General features: G+C 42.0%; 1 protein-coding gene across 2 annotated transcripts in view; it reads right to left on the reverse strand.

Annotated features, from left to right (window-relative positions):
• Nucleotides 1-1,933: 1,933 nt before the first annotated feature.
• Nucleotides 1,934-24,894, reverse strand: part of SPATA17 (spermatogenesis associated 17) — a 65,082-nt gene continuing 42,121 nt past the window's right edge. The window contains exons 10-11 of one of the 2 annotated variants that reach the window (XM_036354850.1): nucleotides 8,751-8,833; nucleotides 1,934-2,412 (exon numbers count right to left, since the gene is read on the reverse strand). In XM_036354850.1, coding sequence (XP_036210743.1) covers nucleotides 8,753-8,833 — 81 coding nt within the window. In that variant the 3' untranslated portion in view covers nucleotides 1,934-2,412; nucleotides 8,751-8,752. The remainder of the gene's footprint in view (nucleotides 2,413-8,750; nucleotides 8,834-24,894) is intronic. The other variant, XM_036354849.1, reaches the window with a different exon arrangement.

Raw genomic sequence — 24,894 nt, forward strand, 5'->3', positions numbered from 1 at the left:
CCGCTGGAATTTCATCCCCATCAGAGACCATGTCCGTACCTGGGATTGCCCACCGAAAGAGACTTTTAATTTGAAATTTAAAAAAACACATTAAAATGGTGATGAACAGAGATTTGACTTGAGGTGGTAAACAGACAATACAGTGTTGTGGGATTGTGCACCTGAAACCTGTATAATTTTGTTAACCTGCGTCACCCCAGTCCATCCCACAACAAAGATAAAAATTAAAAACATTGAAGGTGGACATCATTTTATAAAATCTCAGCATCCACACAAGGATTCTTCCTGTGTGGATGTGGGTAATTCTCGAACTAACAGGCCTGGCCAAAATGAAACTTATCAAAAGCCGGCCTGCCATCTATTTGAAACCAATTGGTTGCCCCGGAAGGTTAGGCGTGTGATCAGTTACTGTCCCATCAGCCATCAGCATCTTGGCCGCAGAGTGAAGGAGATGGGGAGAGAAATCACCCGCGACAGAGATGAAAGCTGGGTGGTCGGAAGAAAAAGGCCTCCTTGATTAAGCTGTGGACTTACTCGAGTCTTTAATTCTCCCTCCGGCCCGTCTCCGCGCTGGCACGTGGGCGGGCCGTGGATGGATGGGGACGCTCATCAAGAAGAGCACGCCCATCTATCTTGCGGGCGGATTTTTTTATTCGCCAGCTCCAGAGGAGCAGGGAGATTTATTTGGAAAGATGGTAATGAAGGCGGGAGGCACTGGCCAGACTGCAGCTTCCTTTACCCATGTGCTATTCTCGCTTTCTCTCTCTTCTCGATGCTGAGTTGCTCTCTTTATTTCCGCTTATTTTTCTTAATATATTTCTATTGATTTCAGAGAGGAAGAGAGAAGGGAAGAGAGAGAGAGAGAGAGAGAGAGAGAGGCATCAATGATGAGAGAGAATCATTGATTGACTTCCTCCTGTACGCCCCACACTGGCGATTGATCCCACAACCTGGGCATATGCCCTGACTGGGAATCGAACCATGATCTGGTTCATAGGTGGACACTCAACTACTGAGCCACACTGATTGGGCTCCCCTTATTTTTCTTTAAAAGGAGGGGTGTGTTTGGTCTCATAAGCCAGTGGCTGGAGAGAGGATGGTAGTGAGGATCTGGGAGCACAGCATTTCCAGGTGTAATTTTTGCTGCAGTATTTCAAATGTTTTCATGACACTCTACATTTTCATTATACACAGGTGCATTCACTTAGACCCCATCATATACTCCTTGAAATACTTGTTTCTTCATCCAAAAACGAGATCTCATTTTCCTTTCTTTTTTTTTTTATATTTTATTGATTTTTTACAGAGAGGAAGGGAGAGAGATAGAGAGTCAGAAACATCGATGAGAGAGAAACATCGATCAGCTGCCTCCTGCACATCTCCCACTGGGGATGTGCCCGCAACCCAGGTACATGCCCTTGACCGGAATCGAACCTGGGACCTTTCAGTCCGCAAGCCAATGCTCCATCCACTGAGCCAAACCGGTTTCGGCATTCCTTTCTTGCTGTTTTGTTTTTTGTTTGTTTGTTGCTCTGCCTGGCAAGAATGAAATCGTTCCCTTCAATGAAAAAAAACAAAACCTAACTTTCCGCCTTCATGACAATGGTGCCAGGAGATGGGCTAGCTCTGCTGGGCCTTATAAAATACAGTAAAAGCGACCACCACCACCACCCCGATGTGAGCCACAGGATGGACTTGTTCGCTAAAAGGCTGGAGTGGGTATATTCTTGGTTTCCCGCCAAAGGCGTGGCCTCTGGACCGTGACCAACCACCTCCAGGGGCGCCATTCGGATGCAACAACTAATCCCCTGGGCTGAACACTCACTGGACCTGAGTCCAACATCCCGGCTTGTGTGGCTCAGTGGATAGAGCGTTGGCCTGCGAACTGAAGGGTTCTGGGTTCAATTTCCGGTTAAGGGTTGTGGGCTGGATCCCCAGTAGGGGGTGTGCAGGAGGCAGCCGATCAATGATTCTCCACTGAGATGATGGGGTCATAATATGGCCTCCTCGGGGGACTGTTTTGATGGCACTTTTGGTCACCAGGGGCTGTGGTTGTGAGAAGTAAAAAAATCCACCTATTCACACACTGTATGAAACTAGTCATCTGTAAAATACTAGAGTTTATTGAATCTTAGGAAGTATGGTTTACGTTGCGGTTTCTGTAGGATCCTCATGTGCATTTTCCTTTAAGAACTGGAGAGTTTTTGAATGAATAGAGGGTTCCCATTTCTTCTTTGAACAGATGAAAAAGAGAGAGGGAGGGAGGGGAGGAGGGAGGGAAGGAGACAGAGAGACAGAGACTTCAAAGGCTGACACGCTGTGTCCAGGTGACTCAGCCAGGCAGTGGCGTCTTCTACTCCACAACCACGTCAACACCTGAACCTCATTTTACACTTTGTCTTCTTTTATTGTCTAAAAACAAAACAGTAAAGTGAGAGAAGACATTTTCTAAAACCAAAACCCTGAGATGAAGAGAAAGGGGAAAGAAGCCAATAACAACACACAGCTCTCACATTCCCTGCTCACATCCTCCTCACTCGGAGTTGGCGCAGCAGAAGGTCTGGGGGCCGCGCCCTGAGCTGCCCCATTGCTAGCCTTGCTGCAGCCACCCTGGCCCCTGACCTCTGTCTGCACCTGCAGATCCTGATCAACAAAGGTGAGTGCACGCAGACACACCAGGCGCTGGGCCAACCTGCCCAGACCCTAGAGCAGTGATGGCGAACCTATGACACGCGTGTCAGAGGTGACATGCGAACTCATTGTTTTGGTTGGTTTTTCTTTGTTCAGTGGCATTTAAATATATAAAATAAATATCAAAAATATAAGTCTTTGTTTTGCTATGGCTGCAAATATCAAAAAATTTCTATATGTGACACGGCACCAGGGTTAAGTTAGGGTTTTTCAAAATGCTGACACGCCAAGCTCAAAAGGTTTGCCATCACTGCCCTAGAGAAACACGGCGAATGTCCTCCTGCACGCCTGGGGGCCGTTACAGCGCCTTTATTCAGAGAGCACCCTTACCAAGAGGAAGATACTAAAGGTATCTTGAGCCCTAGCTGGTTTGGCTCAGTGGATAAAGTGTCGACCTGTGGACTGAAGGGCCCCAGGTTCAATTCCGGTCAAGGGCACATGCTTGGGTTGTGGGCTCGATCCCCAGTGTGGGGCAGGCAGGAGGCAGCCGATCAATGATTCTCTCTCGTCATGGATGTTTCTATCTCTCTCTCTCCCTCTCCCTTCCTCTCTAAAAATCAATAAAAATATGTAAAAAAAAAGATATCTTGATTTTTGTTTTGTTTTATTTTCGCACATTCACTCTGATGCAACCGAAAAGGGCTATACATCCACACGGCGCCAGACTGGATGCCAAGGTTGAACAGGGTTTCTTGTTGAATTAGAAACGGAACCCCCGACGAGCACATATATCGCTTATCTCTCTCCTTACACAGCCGCTAAGACCGTATTTCCTCTTAAAAAAAAAAAAGACAAATGTCACCCCTGTGCAATGCAGGTGCTAACCAGACTCATTTTCCCTTTTTTCCTTTTCCCAGCCATTCCAGTCATTCAGATGCCAAATCCCTATGAGGAAGGAAGACAGGACACTGGTTTCCATGCACAACAGGTGGTAATTTCATTGAAACTCATCTTCTCGGGCCTCCAGATGGAACCACGCCTTTCAGCGAAAGAGGACCCGGACTGAAGCACATGGCGAAGAACTTGGGACAGGTGAGACGCACACAACTCGAGAAGACTCGGCACACTGCGCACTGCCCAATGGCCAATGGTCTCCCCCCTCTCCACGCCCCCCCTCCCCCCACCGACGTCTCCACTCGGCCCAGAAAGATGAACGCAGCTAAGGGAGGCAAAAGAGTCGGATGGACGGAAGGAGCCAGTCCTTTCTGACTCAGACCCGGCGGAATGCTGGGAAACTCTCCACCATTACCAAACTGAGCAGTTTATAAAGACAAATTAAAAAAAAAATTAAAAGGAGTCAGATGATCCTAGCCAGAGAGTAGATTTTAAAATATACGGCGTCCCCCCAAAATGTACACATGCTATGACTATAGGTTCTATTACATTTTGAAAATGAAAAGTATTTTTAAAAGCACTGCCTTTATCATTATTCAAAGTGTGCATACATTTTGGGAGGAACGCCCTCTATGTGTGTGTTTAAAATCCAATTCATTCTGAGCAGTTTCGGTGGCTGAAATCTTAGTGGATTAATTGAAGTGGGTTGCTGGAGGCTCTGTTTGTCCTAAACGCAGACACGCTGAAGGGAAGAGAGATTAATCTTTTTTTTTTTTTTTTTTTTTTTTTATTTTTATTTTTTTTTTATTTTTAATTAAATCTTTATTGTTCAGATTATTACATTTGTTCCTCTTTTTTTTCCCCCCATAACTCCCCTCCTCCCAGTTCCCGCCCCACCCTCCGCCCTCACTCCCCACCCACTGTCCTCATCCATAGGTGCACGATTTTTGTCCAGTCTCTTCCCGCATCTCCCACACCCCTTTCCCCCCCAGGAATAGTCAGTCCATTCCCTTTCTATGTCCCTGATTCTATTATAATCAACAGTTTATTCTGTTCATCAGATTATTTATTCACTTGATTCTTAGATTCACTTGTTGATAGATGCATATTTGTTGTTCATAATTTGTATCTTTACCTTTTTCTTCCTCTTCCCCTTCTTAAAGGATACCTTTCAGCATTTCATATAATCCTGGTTTGGTGGTGATGAACTCCTTTAGCTTTTCCTTATCTGTGAAGCTCTTTATCTGACCTTCAATTCTGAATGATAGCTTTGCTGGATAAAGTAATCTTGGTTGTAGGTTCTTGGTATTCATCACTTTGAATATTTCTTGCCACTCCCTTCTGGCCTGCAAAGTTTCTGTTGAGAAATCAGCTGACAGTCGTATGGGTATTCCCTTGTAGGTAACTGAGTTTCTTTCTCTTGCTGTTTTTAAGATTCTCTCTTTATCTTTTGCTCTTGGCATTTTAATTATGATGTGTCTTGGTGTGGTCCTCTTTGGATTCCTTTTGTTTGGGGTTCTCCGCGCTTCTTGGACCTGTAAGTCCATTTCTTTCACCAGGTGGGGGAAGTTTTCTGTCATTATTTCTTCAAATAGGTTTTCAATATCTTGCTCTCTCTCATCTTCTGGCACCCCTATAATTCTGATGTTGGTACGCTTGAAGCTGTCCCAGAGGCTCCTTACACTATCCTCGCATTTTTGGATTCTTTTTTCATTTTGCTTTTCCGGTTGGGTGTTTTTTGCTTCCTCGCATTTCAAATCATTGACTTGATTCTTGCGCTCCTCTGGTCTGCTGTCGGGAGTCTGTGTAATATTCGTTATTTCAGTCCGTGTATGCTTAATTTCTAGTTGGTTCCCCAATATAAGATCGAGGGTCTTATTAGTTTTCTTGTAGATCTCATTAAGTTTATCGACGGCTTCTAAACAGTTCTTGAGAGACCTTAAAAGTGTGGTTCTGAACTCTATATCTTCCATTGACAATTTTGTCCTGTTTCTTTGTCTCCGCATTTTGTTATGCTTCCTTGGTGCACCCCCTAGTGGTCTTTGTTCGCAGTCTTATAGTTAAATCTTGATTGTTGTAGCTAATTCCAGGGAGGGTTTGACCTCCAGGCCAAGTGGCTATGAGAATCAGCTGTGTCAGCAGTGAGAGAACTTCTGTCCTCTAGGGAGGTGCTAATCTGGCGTTTGCCTGAGGCTATCCGGCAAAAGCCTCTGTGCAGGGCTTGGGCGGGGCGGGTCGCACAGGATCAACAGGGTGGGCCGGAGAGAGCAGTTATGGCGGCTCTCAGTCCTGTCCCCAGGGGCTCTGCCTCTCTGAGTCCCAGCACCCGCTGCAAAGCTCAGAGAGAAAGCTGCACTCGCTCTGACCGAAGCCAGACAGTCCCGCTTCTCCCGTTTGAGTCTGGGTCGCTAAAGACTCGCCCGGATCTGGAGCTCAGAGTCTGCGACTCCCTCCCGATTGAAAACGCCAACCGCGCTCTCGGCTGCCAGCCCGCTCGCGCACTCCGCACCTCAGAATTTGACTTCAGCACTGCGCCTCCTCTGAGTGTCCGTATGCGTTTCTCATTCCTCCTAGTTGTAGGACTTCCACTCAAGCAGCGTTCCTGTGGTTCTGGGTGATGTCCCTTCCGTTTTTTGGTTTCACTTTTGAAGTAGTTGTTCAAAGCAGCAAACTCCAGCGTTAACCTATGCCGCCATCTTGGTTCTCAGATTAATCTGATAAAGGCGTCACTGTTTCTAATCGGACTGATGGGCAAGCGCAGGATGGGTGGGAGAGGCAACGTTGGGTGAGATATCGTCAAGTGATGAACTACCTTGAAGCCAAAGCAATCAAGTAGAGAGCGCGAAAAATTCCTCCGGCATCTTTGGGGCAAGTGTCCCCATCTTGGCCTTCTCTACGCAGAGCAGAAGCACTTTGTCAGATTTGGTGAAATGCAATCGTAAGGGGAGAGCTGTAGCTGGGGCAGTTCCCCTCCACTTACCAAAATTAAACACGAGACATTCATTTCCATTCTGAGAGGAGGGGGTGACATTTGGATAATACTTCCAATTCACAGAATAGTTGAAAATCCAAGAGCAGACTTACCAAGCATTTTTTTTTAAAAAAACTGTCACATATTTGTATTTGCTCGTTGTAATTAAAAGTAATGTGAAACATTTGTTACTCATCCTTCTTTCTTATAAATAATGTAGCAAGTAGTTATTTTGTCTTCAGAAAAAAAAAAGATAATTTTCTCTACAGTATCATGATTGGATAGAATAAAGTCAAGCTGTTTTTGTAATTGGTAGGGAAGAGCAAGGCATTCCTACTGGAGTATTTTATCTTAACATGTTGCTTTTGACTGATTAGATACATTTTCAAAAAATTAGGGTACAAAGACACATCTCCCCAAAACGGTACCTACAATCGTAGATACCAATCTTACCCAGAGATAACAACCATTAACATTTTTGCAATGTACAAATGTATACAAATATATGCAACACAGAAGTACTTGCAATGTGTGTTTTTCATGAAAGCGTAAGAACATTTTTTTTTTTAAAGGAATAGCTAACGAAAATGAAGGGCAATTTTCTGCTTATTTTAATGGCTTTAAAAGTGCAAATATTAAGGCTTCCCCCCCCCCCCCAAAAAAAAAATTATCAGGTAAGGATCTATGTCTCATCATTTATTTAACTTAGCATATATTATCCAGTATTCAATTTGTTTTCAACCTTTCACCACTACAAACAGAATGTACCTTTGAATTAAAAGCTAAGTCACACACAGGTAGGAAAGATTTTACTTAGACTGCTTTATACTGTGAGTTAGAAATGCCAGACAAATGTTCTAATGGGTAGTGATACTTTATAAACCTTTTTTTTTTTTTTTACAGCAAAGGTGGAGATTTATTAAAGAACAAGTACAGACTCCCACGTGGGGAGACGGAAAGAGTCCCACAGAACTGATTCCCAAGCAGGGAGGGGAAAAGGGTCCCCTTTATAAACCTTTGGAACCACAATTCCATGGGGCATTATAGATGAACTAGAGGCCCGGTGCATGAAATTCATGCAGGGGGGAGGGGAGGGGATCCCGCAGCCCGGCCTGCACCCTCTCCAATCCAGGACCCCTCGGGGGATGTCCGACTGCCAGTTTAGGCCCAATCCCGCAGGGACTGTTAAACCGGCAGTCAGACATCCCTCTTGCAATCCGGGACCACTGGCTCCTAACCACTCACCTGCCTGCTGGTCTGATCGTCCCTAACTGCCTCTGCCTCGGCCCTGCCACTGGGGCTTTGTCCGGAAGGACGTCCAGAAGGATGTCTGGTATAATTAGCATATTACTCTTTTATTAGTATAGATATGTCTTATTTCCCTTCGTGTTTTCCCTTTGAAGTCGTTAAAAAGTAGGTAGTGGTATTTGTGTTGAACACACTGAAGCATCCTGAGTTACAAGGGGGGACAGGCGACACTGCTGCTGAATGTAAGGAAATAAGTTGCTCAATCTACTCTGCCTTCCCCAGTGTTCCAGAGCTCTCCTGTGGCCCTGGGGGTGGGAGGGCACCTGGGGAATTCCAACTCGCATGATTTCTCATTTCTGCCTCTTCTCCTTCAGCTGTGGTGATCTGTGCTGTCTTCATCCAATACCTCCTTTAATTGGGCTGAAAATGCCAGATTACTTCCTGTAAGTCTCGCTCTGATTGTAATCACGCCTCTACTTTTAAACACCCCAGCCAGTGAATGAATGCAGTCCACGCTGAGAGCTATTTCTGTGATCTTGAATTTTATGTAGGTCTTTGTTCTTCTCTGTGCTTTAACAGGGATAATCAGAGAACCCAGACACTATTTACTTGGAATTCCATAAAAAAACCTAGTAGCTCAAATAGCACACATATTGAATATAGTCTATTAAACTAACTGTATCAACACAGTATTGAGAAATTTAAAACAATTTTTGGAACACCATCAATGTTTTATCACTGGATAGGGTAAAACTATTATTTACTGTATTCATTAACATAAAGTAAAAGTACTTCCGATTTTTGTGAGTTCTATTTCTTAACGTGTTTTTTAGTCTATTTTGGAGATTTGAAAAATGAAACCAATGATTTTTTTTAATGTTAAAAACCCACTGCACTAGAATTAAAATGTGTCTGGCTTTGTTATGCATTAATATTATTATAGCATGGCTTTTTAAATGCTTGATGGTTAAGTTACTTAAAATACTTAGCAAAAAAAAATGCATACCTTTATAAAATCTGTCCAGCTTTTGAATATGACTTTCCATACTTGGAGAAGAGATCGAATGATGGCAATATAGTTTGGAAATCCTAGAATAAAAAAAGAGCAAAGATTACCACAAAGCCCTTACTGACTTTTATTATTATTATTATTATTATTATTATTGGTTTTAAATATATATAACAATGACTAATTTTCAAAAAGGAAAGGAAATGATTAGTTTTATTTAAATGACCTTAGTTTAATCTTTTTTATATTTATTAATTATATTTAGTGTTTATTTTAATATAATACTTTTCATATGTAAAATAACTCATTTTTAAAATGTACATTTTATGGATACAGACAACAGTATGATAATTGCCAGAGGAAAGGGTTTGGGGGAGGCAAAAGAAGGTAAAGGGGAATAAAAGGTGACGGAAGGAGACTTGACGTGGGGTGGTGAACACAATACAATCTACAGGTGATGTATTACAGAATCATATACCTGAAACCTGCATAATTTTATGAACCAATGTCACCCCAATAAATGCAATAAAAATATGATGAAATACATGTACATTTCAACTTTTATTTTATACATTTCCTTTGGATAAAAGTATGTTCAAACTGTATATGCTTTAAAAGCATCGAATGCATCTAGTAGACAAGAAGGAAGACCTAAAGTCAATAATCTAAACTTCCACTTTAGGAAGCTAGAGAACAGTGAGCAGCAGAAGAAAGACATAACCAAATCAGAGCAAAAACCATGAAACTGAAACGGAGACGAGCAAAAGTCAACAAAACCGAAAGCTGGTTCTTTGAAAAGATCAATAAAATCGATAAACACGTGGCCAGGCTGAGTGAGAAAAAAGAGAGAAGTCACAAATTAGTAACAGTTACTAAGAGAGATGGGCGGTCACTACTGGTGCCATGCACTTCAGTTCAAAGGATAAGTGAAGAAGTGTGAGCAACAGGGGACCACACATTGGGTAACTAAGGTGACCTGGACCAATCACTTAAAAGACAGCCCACCAAAACTCACGCACAAGGAGAAACACATAATCTGAATAGGCCCGTATCTATTGAAAAAAATCAAATCAGTAATTAATAACCTTCCCAGGCAGGCTTTGATTCTTCCTGGTGAATTCGACCAAACAAGGAATAGATGATACTGTTCCAGAAAACGGAAGCACTTCCTAACTCCCTCTGCTTCGTCACCTAGAAATTGGAGATGTCCACCCCGGCCAGTGTTGCTTAGTGGTTAGAGCATCGGCCTGCTCATTGAAGGGTTGGTTGCTGGTTCGATTCCTGGTCAAGGTCACATACCTGGGTTGCAGAGTCAATCCCTGGCCCAGGTCAGGGTGTGTGTGGGAGGCAACCAATCCATGTCTGTCTGTCTGTCTGTCTCTCTCTTTCTCTCTCTCTCCCTCCTCCCTCATTTCTGCTGCTCAGGTGAAGATTAGCAACAACAGAAAAGTAACTAGCTGGAAAAAAATTCATGTGAGAACGAATGCATTGCCTGGGGAAGTGGCAGCGGGGGGATTTTTCTTTCCAAGACAATGACTAACTTTTGTCAAGGTTGGGGGATCCCGTGAGAAAGTGATCCCCCTTCCCAGAGAAGCACTGAGGGACTCCTAGCACATCTTCCCTCCACTTTTCTTGACATTGTCTACATCTGAGATTTGGGGGATGGGATTTATGACAGCTTCTTGGTTAGCTGAGAGCCTTGGCATACCATGTCTTGTTCATTTTCTAATTACCTCCTGAAGAAGCAAATACCGTGAAGCAATACACCGGGTCATTTAAAAGGCACAGGTGGCCCGGCCAGTGTGGCTCAGTTGGGTGAGCGTTGTTTCGTGCACCAGGAGGTCACTGGTTCGATTCCTGGTCAGGGCACATGCCTGGGTTTCGAGTTTGATCCCAGTAGGGGGAGTGCAGAAGGCAGCCTATCGGTGTTTCTCTCTCATCAATTCTTCTCTCTCCCTCTTCCTTCATCTCTCTCTAAAGTCAATAAGAATTTTTTTTTTTTTTTGGAATAGCTAACTGAAATGAAGGGCAATTTTCTACTTACTTTAATGGCTTTAAAAGTGCAAATCTTACCCTGGGAATCAACTAGTCATTAAACCTTAAAATAAACAGTCATATTGCCTTGCCTTCATAAAAGTCAGTGTGTTTCCTTCTGTAGTCTATCATTTTCATCAAACATTGTTTCCTATTTGTTGGTTTATTCTTTCACTGTGAAAACATGTATGATAATGTTTGGTATAAAAATCAAGAAATTAGTCTCACGGCAGGGAGTCTGCTAACAACACCGTTTTAATCTTATCCATCAAGCAGAGGCAGAAAACATATTAATTGCAGCTTAATTTATGCAACAAATATTTCATTTTAATTATGCTTAATTTTTGTCGAGCTATAAAAATGTCAATAGTTCTGACACAGTGTTTGCCTACAAGTTTTCTTTTTTTTAAAGAGTAAGAATTAAAATCAAACGCTGTTTCTGAAAGAAATTATGAAAGATTTCTAATTACTGCTGACGTTTTTGAAAAAAAAAAAAAAAAATTGCTACTCTAGTGGCCCCCAAATAACATCTGGGAATGTGTGAACTTGAAGCTTTATTACCCGATATTTGTAATTCCTAGTAATATACATGCGTCATTAACAGGATGAAATTCTCACGGGAAGGACTGTTTAATTTTTTAATTTTTATTTATTTATAGGATTTATCAGTGACTGTCATTGACTGGTGCCTTTTCACTATAGAAAGGTTTTTGTTCATTCCTCTCAGGGAAACTAAGACAAGCAGAAGTGAAACTGACTACTGCTGAGACACCGCATTGAACAAAAGAACATTTACCATGAACAGAAGGGGAAAGAAAAATGTCCAGCCACTAAGGCTGAGCGGCATGAATTATATTCAGCAAAACATTAGCAAGCCCTTGCCCTGGCCAGGGCGGCTCAGCCGGTTGGGCGTCATGCCACGCACCCGAGAGGTTGCTGGTTTGATTCCGTCGGGTCAGGGTGCATGTGGGAGGCAACCGATCAATGGACATTTCACTCTCACATGGATGTTTCTCTCCATCTCCCTCTCCCTTCCTCTCTTTCTAAAAATCAATTAAAAAATATTTTTAAACAGTTATTAAGCTCTTACGAGGTGCAAATCCTCCCCAAACACTGTCACACATATAAAGGCTACCTCCTCCCAGAAAGCCTTTGTCTTCAGATGGAAATGCCAGCTCCCTGCACTGAGCATCGGTGCCCAATCATGCTCCTCCCAGCCCTGGTCCAGCGTCTGTTTTGCATCTGTGACTCCCTCCCAGTGTGAGCCCTTCCTGGGGGCAGGATCCTGGCCTTCTGTGTTACATCCACCCCCTCCCACATTCACATATACGTGAGAATATACGTGAATAAAATGGTCTGGGTGTTCTGTTTTTGGAAACATCACTCTTATTTCAAAACCATCTTTTGTGAAAGATGTATACACCCATATTTTAAAATCATTCGTTGGGAAAGCTTCTAGTTTTAAGCTGGCAGAGCAATTAATTTCCTGCCTTATCCTCAGAAATGACCACCCACCCCCGCAAGCCCCCAAACTTGGAGGATTATAAACATCTACAAAACGGCATCTGCAGGAATACCAGGAAACAGCAGGGACCCCAAATCATAATCTATGTCCCGCCAGATGAGAGGGGCAGCACCCCAGATTTAAAAAGGAAGGGAGAACATGCTCTAGCTGGTGTGGCTCAGTGGATAGAGCATCGGCCTGCAGGCCAAAGGGTCTCGGGTTCGATTCGGGTCAAGGGCACATACCTTGGTTGCAGGCTCCTCCCTGGCCAGGGCCCTGGTCTGGGCTTGTGCAGGAGGCAACCAATTGATGTGTTTCTTTCACATCAATGTTTCTCTCTTGTCTTTCCCTCTCTCTTCCACTCTCCCTAAAAATAAAAAAATAAAAAGAAAGGGAGAACAGATCAATGAAATTCCATCCTGTTCTTCCTCCCTAAGCCCAGGATGCTCAGCACTGGGATCGAACTGGAAGGTCAGAGTTCAAAGTGGCCTCTGGGAAGGAGGACCTACCCTGAAAATTGGGGCGGGGGTGGGGGTGGGGGGTGCGCAGGAGTACACCACCCAGCATCACATATCTCTGAACATACTTACTTCATCTAGGCACATGTTTTACTTGGTAAAAATAGAGTAAAAAAGAAAGAATTAGTGCACCAAAAATTACCCTTAGATTTAATTTTTCTTTCTACTAGGACACTTTAATTAACTGCATCCCTCTTAGTAATTGATGCCCTATTTTTTATAGTTTTTACAAAATACGCAAACATATACTTGCTCATTTTTTAAAACATTTTGCTTCCATTTCTTACATTTGACATCTTTAACAACGCGTCCCATAAGCAAGTCTACATAATAAAACATATAAAAATGCAAATGAGATCGTCAACAGAAACTAATGTATTTTATAATGCCAACTCCTTTATAAGTTTTGAGAAAATTATATACACATTCACTAGTCGATGTACAATATTTAATGTCTATATCTGAGCCCAAATTACTAAAGACGATGATCTATTTTTCTGAACTCATGTCCTTTTCCCAAACGAAATCAAATGAAGAAAGCGATGGGAATTTCCTCACAAGCTATTTCATACATGGATGCCCCTGAACTTTACTGAGTCTGAACTCCAAAACATGTGCAGGTAAATCACTTTGGTATTCAAAACACTGAGGGATGTTTATTTGCTGTTGCCATTAAGAGCACAATTTATTGCGGAACATTTGAATCTAAGTCCTAATTTATTTAAACTCTATAAATGAAAGGCTGTTAAATTCGGGGACACTGACATTTGATAGATAAGAATTTCATCTCAATTTTTAATACGTTCTTTCATTATTATTTTTGAACAATATAAAATTTTTGCAAGATTAAGAGGACAGAAAAATAGAACAATTTAAATGATTATGGCCTTCTGAAATTCTATGTTTGGCATGGTCACACAGTAGACGAGAAAAGAAGTCTTGAATAAAGTTCAATTCAACTGTGTATATATTTTTAATTATACCTCCTTTGTTCTACAGACAAGAATTTATAAGAAACAAAGTAAAAACAAGTATGTCTCATCATGGTTAATAGATAATAACGGTTACTAATTAGTTGATATCTCTTTTTAAATTGTACTTTACAACTAAACCATTAATATATGATATCCTTAGTAAATGAACTACATTCAATTAATCCTTAAACATACTTGAGAAACTTTGGCTGGTTAAGTAGGCTAACCACTCCTGTAATATTACTTCATCTGCTATTCTATTGAAGAAATTCTTTTAATAAGAAATACTAGAGGGCCTGTGCATGGATTTGTGCAATGGTGGGGTCCCTCGGCCTGGCCTGTGCCCTCTCACAATCCAGGACCCCTCAGGGGATGTCGGACTGCCAGTTTCAGCCCGATCCCCATAGGCCAGGCCGAGGGACCCCACCGGTGCATGAATCCGTGCACCAGGCCTCTAGTATGCATGTAAGATCTTTGGTTAATCTCTTCCCGCCCTCCCTACTCCCTGCTTCCCTCTGAGATTCATCAGTCTGTTCCATGTTTTCATGCCTGTGTGTTGTGCATTGAGCATCTGCCCCCTGGTGGTCAGTGCGTGTCATAGCTACCAGTTGAACAGTCAAACGGTCAAATGGCCGAATGGCTGAACAGTTGCTTAGGCTTTTATATATAAAGATAACATAAATTCAATATAAGAAAGAATGTAAAAAGTATAAAAGTAGCAGGTTCTAAGTAGTTCAGATTTGGCACTAATGCAACAGGCTAAAATAATTTGCTAGTGTATTCACATGCCTTCTAGCCATTAGCAATTTGAAGGTTAATATAAGTGATAAATAGAAAACATCTCTGAATTAAGCTTGATAAATTAAAAGTGTTTTAAACAAATCAAAATCTTACAGAGGTAATTCATAGTTTCTTTTTAACAAATAATCAGCAGAATGGTCTTGATTTTATTCAATACTACTGAGTAAAATTTTGACAATATAGCTTCACTTTATTTAAGAAAAGGAAAAGAAATATTGAAAAGCCACATTAAAACTTTACTTTACCATGAATATAATATTAATATGCTAGACTGAAATAATTATGTGTAGATTCTTTTATGCAAACATTATTTAGCAATGTAGTTTAGGACATTAATGCGCGATACTTTATGTATCTCTTATGTTGACATATGTTTAGCTAACATAGATTATGACATAGGTGTTGGTCATCAGTGATATTTCTAGAAACCCATTAGTTTCCAGGAGCTTGGAAGTTAATGGCCAAGGTATTTCAATTAGTGTCATCTGCTCTCCAACTCTACGGTTAGGGCCTATCCAAATTTTCAAAACTGTTAATGTGATTTAGGGGATATTAACCTCACACAATGTCCCATTAAGCTCTTATCCATCACGGGGGCTAGTTAATTAGCCTTGGAAGAATTTTCTCTTCCAAGAATCTCACATTGAGAGCCCTGGTGAAAACTCCTTTTTGTCTCTGCCATCAGTGGCCCATGGAACTGGCTTAGGGTGTGGGAGGCAAATGGCAAACAACTGCTACCACTATCTACGTCCTCATGGGCGGAGCAGAAGAAGTCATCACAAGAGGGCCCTGGGCTCAGTGACCCCAGTGCATCTTCTGAGGTCTTCAAACGGCAGAACATTCTCAGTCTAGGTAAATTGCTCTGAAATTCCTCTTTACTTCCTTAAATTCGTTTTAAATTTTTCAGTTAAAGATGACATTCAATATCATATTAGTTCCAGGGGCACAGAAGAATGGTTAGACGTGTATGTAACTTATAAGGTGGTCCCCGGTAAGTCTAGTACCACGCCCCATGCCCCCCACCCCAACACCATACACAGTTACTACAACCTCCTTTCTTACTTTTTTCACTTAATCACAAACCTTAGAGTTGGATTCATTTTGGGGTCATTAATTCTTTGAGAGGAATTTCTACCTCTCCAGGAGCCTTCAGGATAATGGGTGGAAGACACCAGATGGTTGAGCTACAGAAACCAAGCTGGAGGCTTGGCTTCCTATAGGTTCTGCAGGGGCTCGCTGCATGCCGGGGCCTCTGAGCCATGCAAACAAGAGTTGAGGAGGTACCACAGGGTTAGGACTACACGTGTTCAGTTCTTCCCCCAGGATTTGTATTGGAGAGCCAGGCAATGAGGGCGGGTGAATTGCGCTGCCCTCTAACTGAAGCCTGGAAGAGGACTTGACCAAGGAGACAGAAGACCCGGATCCACAGTTCTCTATGTTGGTAAACAGCTAAATTATTAACATTACTAGTAGCCCTGCACACAAATCCATGCTCCAGGAGCTCGCTGCTGCCCTCCTGTAGCTCTCCCCGCCTCACACCCCCCCCCCCCCAATAGCTTGCTGCCCTGCCCCCTCCTGTAGCTCTCCGCCACCGGCTTGTAGCTCGCTGCCCCACCCTCCTGCTGATCCGTGATCTGGTCATTGCGCAGTTGGTCGTTACATAACGGCCATCTGCATATTACATCTTTATTATATAGGATGTATTACAAGAGGCCCGGTGCACAGAATCCGTGCACAGGTAGGGTCCCTAGGCCTGGCCGGCGATCAGGGCCTATCAGGGCCTTCCTTCCCCTGGCTGCTGGCTGCTGGCTGGGCCTTCCTTCGTTCCATGCTGCCCCCTGGTGGTCAGTGCACATCATAGCGAGTGGTTGAACTCCCAAAGGGACAATTTGCATATTAGCCTTTTATTATATAGGATTACTTTTGCTGTTGCAAACATCATTCGTGCTAACTTAGTCTCCAAAGGATCTGATAATGAATCTGGTCCTGCAATATAAAAAGACGTAATTGATTACCCTAAGTCAAGTGCAACCCAACCTGAAGGATCCAATGGTGAGGAAGTAAAACACGTGCAGAACAGACGATCTATTGCTTTTGCACCTGAACTCAGTTCACTTGTGTCCAAGGGTGAGCTGCCGCTGCAAAACTTCATCTCTATGAATCCATAGCTTACAAAATCTTACGAAGGTTATTTCATCAAATCTTCATAATAGTATCTCTGTTTTGGACCCGGAGAAATTGAAGGCTTTAGATAACTTTCTTATTAAACTACACACTGAAATTTGGTTAGAATTCTTATTACATGTCATTAGTATTATATTTGGGCAGAAACTGTTAGAGTGTTTAAATTGCATTTTTAAAAACTTGTTAACCGACTATGGTTTAGCAAATGTAGGGGTAAAGAGGTAAATCATGAAAAAGGTTTTCAGTGGATGATAACACACATGGTAAACACTTCAACAATTTTAAAGACTACATACTGAAAACTCTGGGTTCCTAGGAGGGCAAACCTCCAAGAACCCAATAATTCCTTGCCCTATTAGAACATATTGATATATATATGCTTAGATGCTTAAGCATATAAAACATACAACATTATGCATATATTCTTATTTTTAAGAGCTAAATTTTTTTAAAAACATTTTTATTTGATTTCAGAGAGGTATGGAGAGGGAGAGAGAGATAGAAACACCAATGATGAGAGAGAATCATTGATCGGCTGCCTTCTGCACACCCCCTACTAGGGATTGAGCCCGCAACCTGGGCATATGAACTGTGACCTCCTGGTTCATAGATTGATACTCAACCACTGAGCCATGCCAGCTGGGCCAGAGCTCAATTATTTATAACGACTTCCCGCTCCAATATTCTATAGTGACACGATTCCCCAGTAAGTCTTCTAAACATCTGGAAAGAATTGATAAAATCTTAGAGACTGGCATACGGGAGGGAAAAGTAGGTTTAAAGAGCGAGTTGAGATAATAAAGCATAGTTATTAAGAATCTAGACGTCAGCACTGAGTAGCTTTATTTTCTAGTCTGTAAACTGAGAGGAAATGCGAGCATCAACATCCCAGGTTAGCTCTGAGGATGACACAGAACTCTGGTCTCAGTGCTTCCAAATGTTTGGCTTCATCCAAGATGTAGACATCGTACAAAACGATGCTGAACGATATACAGGCAGCTCTGCTCCCCTAACGATAAACGACCATCTACGTATTTATTTCTTAGAAACTCTACCGGGAACTTCCGTCGCTAACCACCAACTGTGATTGCATGTGGCGCTATACCTACATTTGAGAAACATGATGCTCGACGTGACTATGCTTTACCTTTGAGCAGAACTGAAACAGTGTATCCACTTTCATTTTGGGGGTGCTTTTATTAGCTTTCTTGATCTGCTGATATCCCTAATAATAAGTGTTTTTTTATAAACTAGTCTGTGCAAGCCCAGTCCCGAGACTGTAATATTTACAAAACAACAACAACAACAAGTCTAAGCTTTAGGGAGAAAACCAATTACAGAAACAGCATTAAAAACGCCAAGCACCGGGCAGAAGCAATTCTGGATCAGTTTACAAAAGTGATTGATGAGACTCTAATCCAAGCTGAAGGACCCGTTTCACGACGAGCTGTGACCATTCCGCACACTTCATTAGCTGCCATAATTAGCCTGGTGTTGCAATTTGTCAGAACTGGTGGGGACAATTTTCCTCGGAATGCAAACATCAAAAACACAGGGTCTCTCAGACTTCCGAAGGGGCTGGTGAGAGGCTTTTTCTGGCCTCTGTTAACGAAAAGATTAATTATTGCTGATGGGAGGCTGGGCGGTGATTGTCACTCTGTCCATGTGCATTACTTTTAGCATTAGAGAGAGGACGTGGGTGACACCACGCCACTCCATCAAGCGGCCTCACGTTGGAGCACAGAGTCGCTTTTAATATCCGGGACATTTCTGATGGGTTTTTCTTCCTGTTTGCAGGGTCTAAGACTCACACCTAACCTATACAATAAAAGGCTAATACACAAATAGACCAAATGGCAGAACAACTGGAACTGAACAACCAGTTGCTATGATGTGCGTTGGCCACCAGGGGGCGTGCGCGGAACACGTGGGATGGTGGAGCAGGTGAGCGGGAACACCAGACCAAGGCGGGCGCTGGTTGCTGTCATTGGGGCGAGCCTCTGGTGCTTACTGAAAATTCTTTGCTCCCGCGCACTGCTGTCCTGCCCTGGCACTCGCACCTCCTGCCGGCGTCGGCCCTGCTTGCACCCGCAGTCAGCGCAGGAGCACCGCTTGCACCCACTGCCGGTTCCCGGTGCCTAGTGCCTGGGGCCGGTCCCAATCGCTTGGTGCCATCAGCGGCTGCGAGCAGCAGCTGCCTGCCCTCATCACCCCTGAGGGCTTTTCCACCTCCTCCTGCTCCTGAGGGGCAATCGGGGCAGCAGCCGCAGCTCGCACCCACTGCTGGCGCTGGCCCCAATCGCTCTGCGCCATCAGCAGGTGTGAGAGGGGCCAGCGCTGTCAGTGGGTGGGAGCAGTGGCAGTGGGAGCCGGGCTGATAGCAGACAGAAGACTGGGGTTGTGGCGGGAGGGGCCTGGCAGAGGCACAGAGGGTGGGCTGAGACCCGCCCTTGTGCCTACTGCAGCCTCGCTGCCCACAGTTCCTTTCAAGGCGCACGAATTCATGCACTGGACCCCTAGTTCATTGATATGAGGATTTTCAAACAGCCTCCAAAATATTGAGAAGTTGGGTCAGTGTACTTTGCCTCGTTTTAGCTTCTTCCTTCCTTAACTGTGCAGATCAGCAAAAGAATGGTTCCGTATATTTCTATGATGGAGACATCTTTCAAATACGTTTATAAATCTTCCAAGACCACATGTGTTCAACAATCTATGAAGCTACATTCATGTCACCAGTATTTATGAATAGAGCAATATCATCTCAAGCCTGGATGAAGGGGATATACTTTGATTTTCCACAATATAAATTCATGAAATCTAATGAAGAGGGATGGAAGGAAGGGGACTCTTACTTAGTTTCCTTAAAACAAAACTGATTTAGTCCTTTGGCTATAGGCCAAGTTTATCCAAAATCAATAGTGTAATGGCTATATGCAGTATCATTAAAATTTTTGCCAAACTCTCTTAATTTTTAATCTCCTTGGCTGTATCATTATTTAATTATTTGCATTAAGGTAAGTATTGCTAAGCCCAAACTATGTTTTTTGTGTTTTTTAAAAAAATCTTGTTCCTTGAACTGACCTGTAAGCTAGAAGGAGTAATTTAGTGATACGTGGAGGGAGGAGCCATAGCTGAAGAAACTGGTAATGTTTTCAAATCCACTTCACAGCAGAGAAGAAGTGGTAAAGTGAAAAAACATAACATCAGAGGACAATGCTTGTCTGAGCTTCCAGGGGTGGAGAATTTCCACTGACTCCATCACAATCAAGTCATTTTCACCTCAAACAACTGGGCACATATGTCACCTAGAGATGGGCCGGCCAACGGAAATACAATGTGGAAGCACCTTATAGAATTTGAATTTTCGAGTAGTCATGTGAGAAATAGAAACGAGAAAGAGGTGACATTAATTGGATGGGAATAAAATACTTTAGCCCAATAAGTCCAGTTTATGGTCAAGGTGCGGGCATGTTTCGAAGTTCTTTTGTTGAGCGTAACTTCAATTGGAAGGAAACATCTCCTAGCTTCATGATTAGATAGAGTAGCTACAATTTTTTGGGGAACACCTCTGGCTTGACTATTGGGTGAAAAAAGTTTCCCACACCATCTTGGTAGTTTCGTTCTAGACTAGCATGGATGGCTCTCAAAGATGCTGCCCCGAAATCTTGAATGGAGGCGTGCACACTCCTCTATGGTAGTCAGCCTCAGAGGCGGAGCCTTTTCAGAGAACGGCTGAGACGAAACTGAATATGAAATGCAGAACATGAAATGAAAGATCCTGAAGGGAAGGAGTCAACGTAAAGTAGAAGTTTCGAAATACTTGGGAGAAGTGTGAAACCATGGCTAGGACAACACAGGGAGTTCGCTCACAGATTGGATTACCTGGAGAATTTTATTGTTATGATGCAATGCACTATTACGCATATTACGCACGGTGCCGAGAAGCCACAAATCCTTCTGAAGAAGCTCTTCCTCCGGAAAATGAGATTAGAGGGAGATCATTAAACCGACTAATTCTGGAGGAAGTGCTCCTGCAGGCTGAAGTGGAAAATGACAATCTGTCTATGTCCGTACAGGCGGAAATCTCTCTGCACCCAGGAACATTCCCAATCTCTGCTGACGTTCACCTCTGCTTCAATGTCCCTAATATGACACATGGGTTTCTAACTCTCCACTGTCACAGACTGTATCAATGATGCAGACTGTAAAACACAGAACCTCAATGGTTTAAGAACAAAAAAATAAGACAAAAAGACAAGAGTCCAATCTAGAGATTTGTAGAAAACTTTAATACACCTTTACTCCAATCTTTGCTCTCTGACAAAGCAAGTCATTGGAGTTCTAATTCCATTGGACACTACAGACCTTAGTAAATTGTTATTTTTAAGATGTTCACCATTAGAACAAAAGGTTGAAATCAGATCATGTCAAAGGTAGGGGCACTGCCATATTGAAAGGCCTAGCCCAACATTTCAACTTCTTACTCAAGTGCAACCATGGCACTGTTTTCGTTGGAATTTATTTTTATATAATTTCAATACTTGCAAAATTTGGATTCATTCCCACATCTTTATAAAGCAGACACCTGAGAGTAATAACCGTACGCAAAAACTTAAAAAAAATTGTGACACTTTTCTTCATTTCTAAACTAAAAAATTAGTGTCCAATAAAATTGATGGCATGCAAATGCTGTTATGCATTTGTATATTTGCACTTTTTTTTTCTTGAGAGAAGGTCTATAGCTTCAATTAGATTTTCCAAAGAGTCAGATGTCAGAAAAGATATCAAATGATTAATTTGAAGTCTTAACATCATTTCTGAAGAAAAAGAGCAGTCTCTTCGTAAAACCCACATTACCGCTCTTGCATTTTAAATCAAACTTCTCACATCACGTAAATGCAAGATCTGAGGTTGGCAAAGAGAACTCAAACCACGTAGCTAAGTTGAAGAAAAGCAGATACCTGGCTTACATTAGTGACCCGGTGAGTCTGTGCGGCCGGCCAGGTCTTGGGCGCAGACGTCCAAGCCCACCACCATGGAACATGCGCTTATAACGGACCCTGTGTCTGATGCCACTCTTTCTCACTATACTTCCACAGAGAAAATAACCATAGGGTAGAGCATCACTTTGATCTGCAGATTTCAATATTTATTTCTCCTTCCTACCCCATCTGATGATGCCTTTCCTCTATGGGGGTGTGTTCACAGCTGAGCAGAAAGGACTAAGGAGCTCAATGGGCCAAGACAGACAGATCCTGAGTGTATGCAGTAGACAGACGTACATCCGTTAATGTGATCTAAAGGCAACTAACTTTTTGACTATAATGTTTATAAATAAAAAAAAAGTTACACTGTCATCCTATGAGGTCATGATATATAACAACAATAAAAAATGATTATTCATTTACCAAAAATTAAAAAGTACATACAGGAAAGAGGGAAAACTTGAAAAGAAGTGTCTTTCTTTGCTTTGAGTAATAGACTTTACTGAGGCAGTATTTTATGCTCTATTGCACCTGTAGTAGAAAGAAGCTTTCTTGAAAGTGTGTCATTAAAAATCAATCCTTAAATTTACCAATGATTATTTTACCGTAATACTACTAAGCGGTAACTTTACGGTATATTAATGCATGGGCTAGCCCAGCTGGCGTGGCTCAGTGGCTGAGCATGGCCTATGAACCAGGAGGTCAGGGTTTGATTCCCAGTCAGGGCACATGCCCGGGTTGCGGGCTTGATCCCCAGTAGGGGGCATGCAGGAGGCAGCCAATCAATGATTCTCTCTCATCATTGATGTTTCTCTCTCTCTCTCTCCCTTTCCCTTCCTCTCTGAAATCAATAAAAATATATTTAATAAAACACACGGGCTACATTCTTGGATGATTTTCTTCATAGAATACCGTATACTGAACAATTAATATCTGAACATCTCCCAGTCGACAAAATCATCCAACTTCATATCCATTTTTTATCAGCATCTATGTCTACTACAGATCAGTCAGATGAGAGTTCGAAAGTCAAAGCATGACAAATTTTATCAGTAATGTTTCGGGGTGAAAGAAATAAGTACATATGTTAGCTAAAAATATACCTAATATATCCTATCCTTTTTTTTTTTTCTGGAATACTTTTAGAATTTTTACTGTACATTGAAATTTAGGTCATACTCGCTGTGAATATGGAAACTTACTTTCAAAACTGAGTATACATTTTATATATCACAGCCTGTACTGCCTTAATTATGCTGTTAGAACCAGAAAGTATATTCACACTTGCAGATTAGATTGCTTCCACCCTTTGGACATTATTTATGCACATTAAATGTCAACGTGAAAATGACAGATGATTTCTGCATTCAATTAGAAGAACAATATGCGGTGTCTCAAAAATCATAGAGATTAAAGTCAGCAAAGTTTCGGCTCCAGACAAAAAATAGTTTCAAATTCCACTTAGTTCTTTTAAAACATTGCTATTTTGAAGAAAATGCTTTCACCTTTTTTCAGGGTTTGTAGGCTTTAGCAATATAAATGAACTTGTACTGATTAAGTCAACAAATAAAATGGAAGCGATTTTCTTAAACAGTATACACGACATAAAAGTGGAGGAAAAAGTAGATTGCAAATGCTATTTGTTCTTCATCATTGCTATCCTAAAGGTCAGCCTGACACATGGTACTAGGTTGGTGAGCTACAAAGAAATTTGGACAGATATGCCTCCAGCCCGGTCTTCCAATGATGAATCATTTGATTCATAAAGGAACATACTCAGAAAGAATACAGAATGAAAGTAATAAAACCCTGAATGATTGAACATAAAACATATTTTAGGTACCCTAAGAAAATTAATTTTGGACTTGGATCCAATTTTTAAATTTTTTAAGAACTGATTTTAGAGAGAGGAAGGGAGAGGGAGAGAGAGAAAAACATCAATGATGAAATAGAATCATTTATCGGCTGCCTCCTGCACGCCCTCTATTGGGGATCGGGACTGCAACCTGGGCATGTGCCCTGACCGGAATTGAACCAGTGACCCGCTGGTTCATGGGCGGACACAACCACTGAGCCACACTGGCCAGGTTGTGAATGCAATTTTAATATCAGCATTTAACTCTTCTAAACACTAAACTTGCCAGCTACATTGAACTTCCCTTGGGAGAGGGGCTCTAAAGGAAGCAGAGGGAGGAAACTGGTCTGTCTCCTGGTATTGGGCACAAGTGAGTCAGTCACTGTGGATGGAAGGGATTGGGAAGATACTGGGTGTCGGGAGGAGATGAGTTCTGTGTTGAGCATAATCGGTGTTAGCTGTCGCATGGATAAGCAAAGAAATCAATTGAAAGAGTAATACAGCCACATTTTTCCCCCCCTCTAATGCTGCTTACAGGCAAGTTGCACGATTAAATGAAGAAGGTAGGCAAAGCAAGGCATTTGTAATACAACAGACAAATGACAATGCCTCGCTAGTGAGACAGCATAATAAGGACCATCTAATTTTCTCCTTAAAATCCATTTATTCTCCAAAGCCCTCGATCATCATCAAGGGAGCACATTTTTCAAGCAAGGAGTTACAGAGGAGGAGAATTAGATTTTATTAAATATTCCAATTGTGGTGAGCAAACTCTTCACAAATAGCTCTTGGAATAGATTTAATAAGAAAGGAAGGTCAATATTTGTATCCTTACAGCCAACATTGCGAAATATTTCGACGACTTTTGTGCCTTGATAGTATTTCATTAGTATCCTTACAGTCAGTTGCTGCCTGGGACTATCAAGTGATCACCTTTTAGTTAGTTAATTATCTGGTATCGCATATTTGTTAAACTTTCAGCACGCTAGCAGATTTAAATGTTCCCCTTTAGTATGTAACCTTATAACAGCCACATAAAAAGTAACTTGTAAATTAATGCAGAGTTAATAACATGATTATCAACCTGCCACTTATAGAGCAGAAGTTACAAGTTGTAGCAATATGGCTTCTAGCATCTTTTTTAGGGTGACTATAAATGTCCTAGTTAAGTAACTCTGTGAAGAATGTCTTTTTGAGAAGATGTGCTGTTTTTAGGCACAATGGGGGAAAATATTCAGTTAAGCATGTTCAAATAAATTAAATCCACAATATTAATTTTCATGATA

The sequence above is a fragment of the Myotis myotis genome, unplaced genomic scaffold (assembly GCF_014108235.1).
Source record: "Myotis myotis isolate mMyoMyo1 unplaced genomic scaffold, mMyoMyo1.p scaffold_m19_p_21, whole genome shotgun sequence".
In the NCBI taxonomy this organism is placed as follows: domain Eukaryota; kingdom Metazoa; phylum Chordata; class Mammalia; order Chiroptera; family Vespertilionidae; genus Myotis; species Myotis myotis.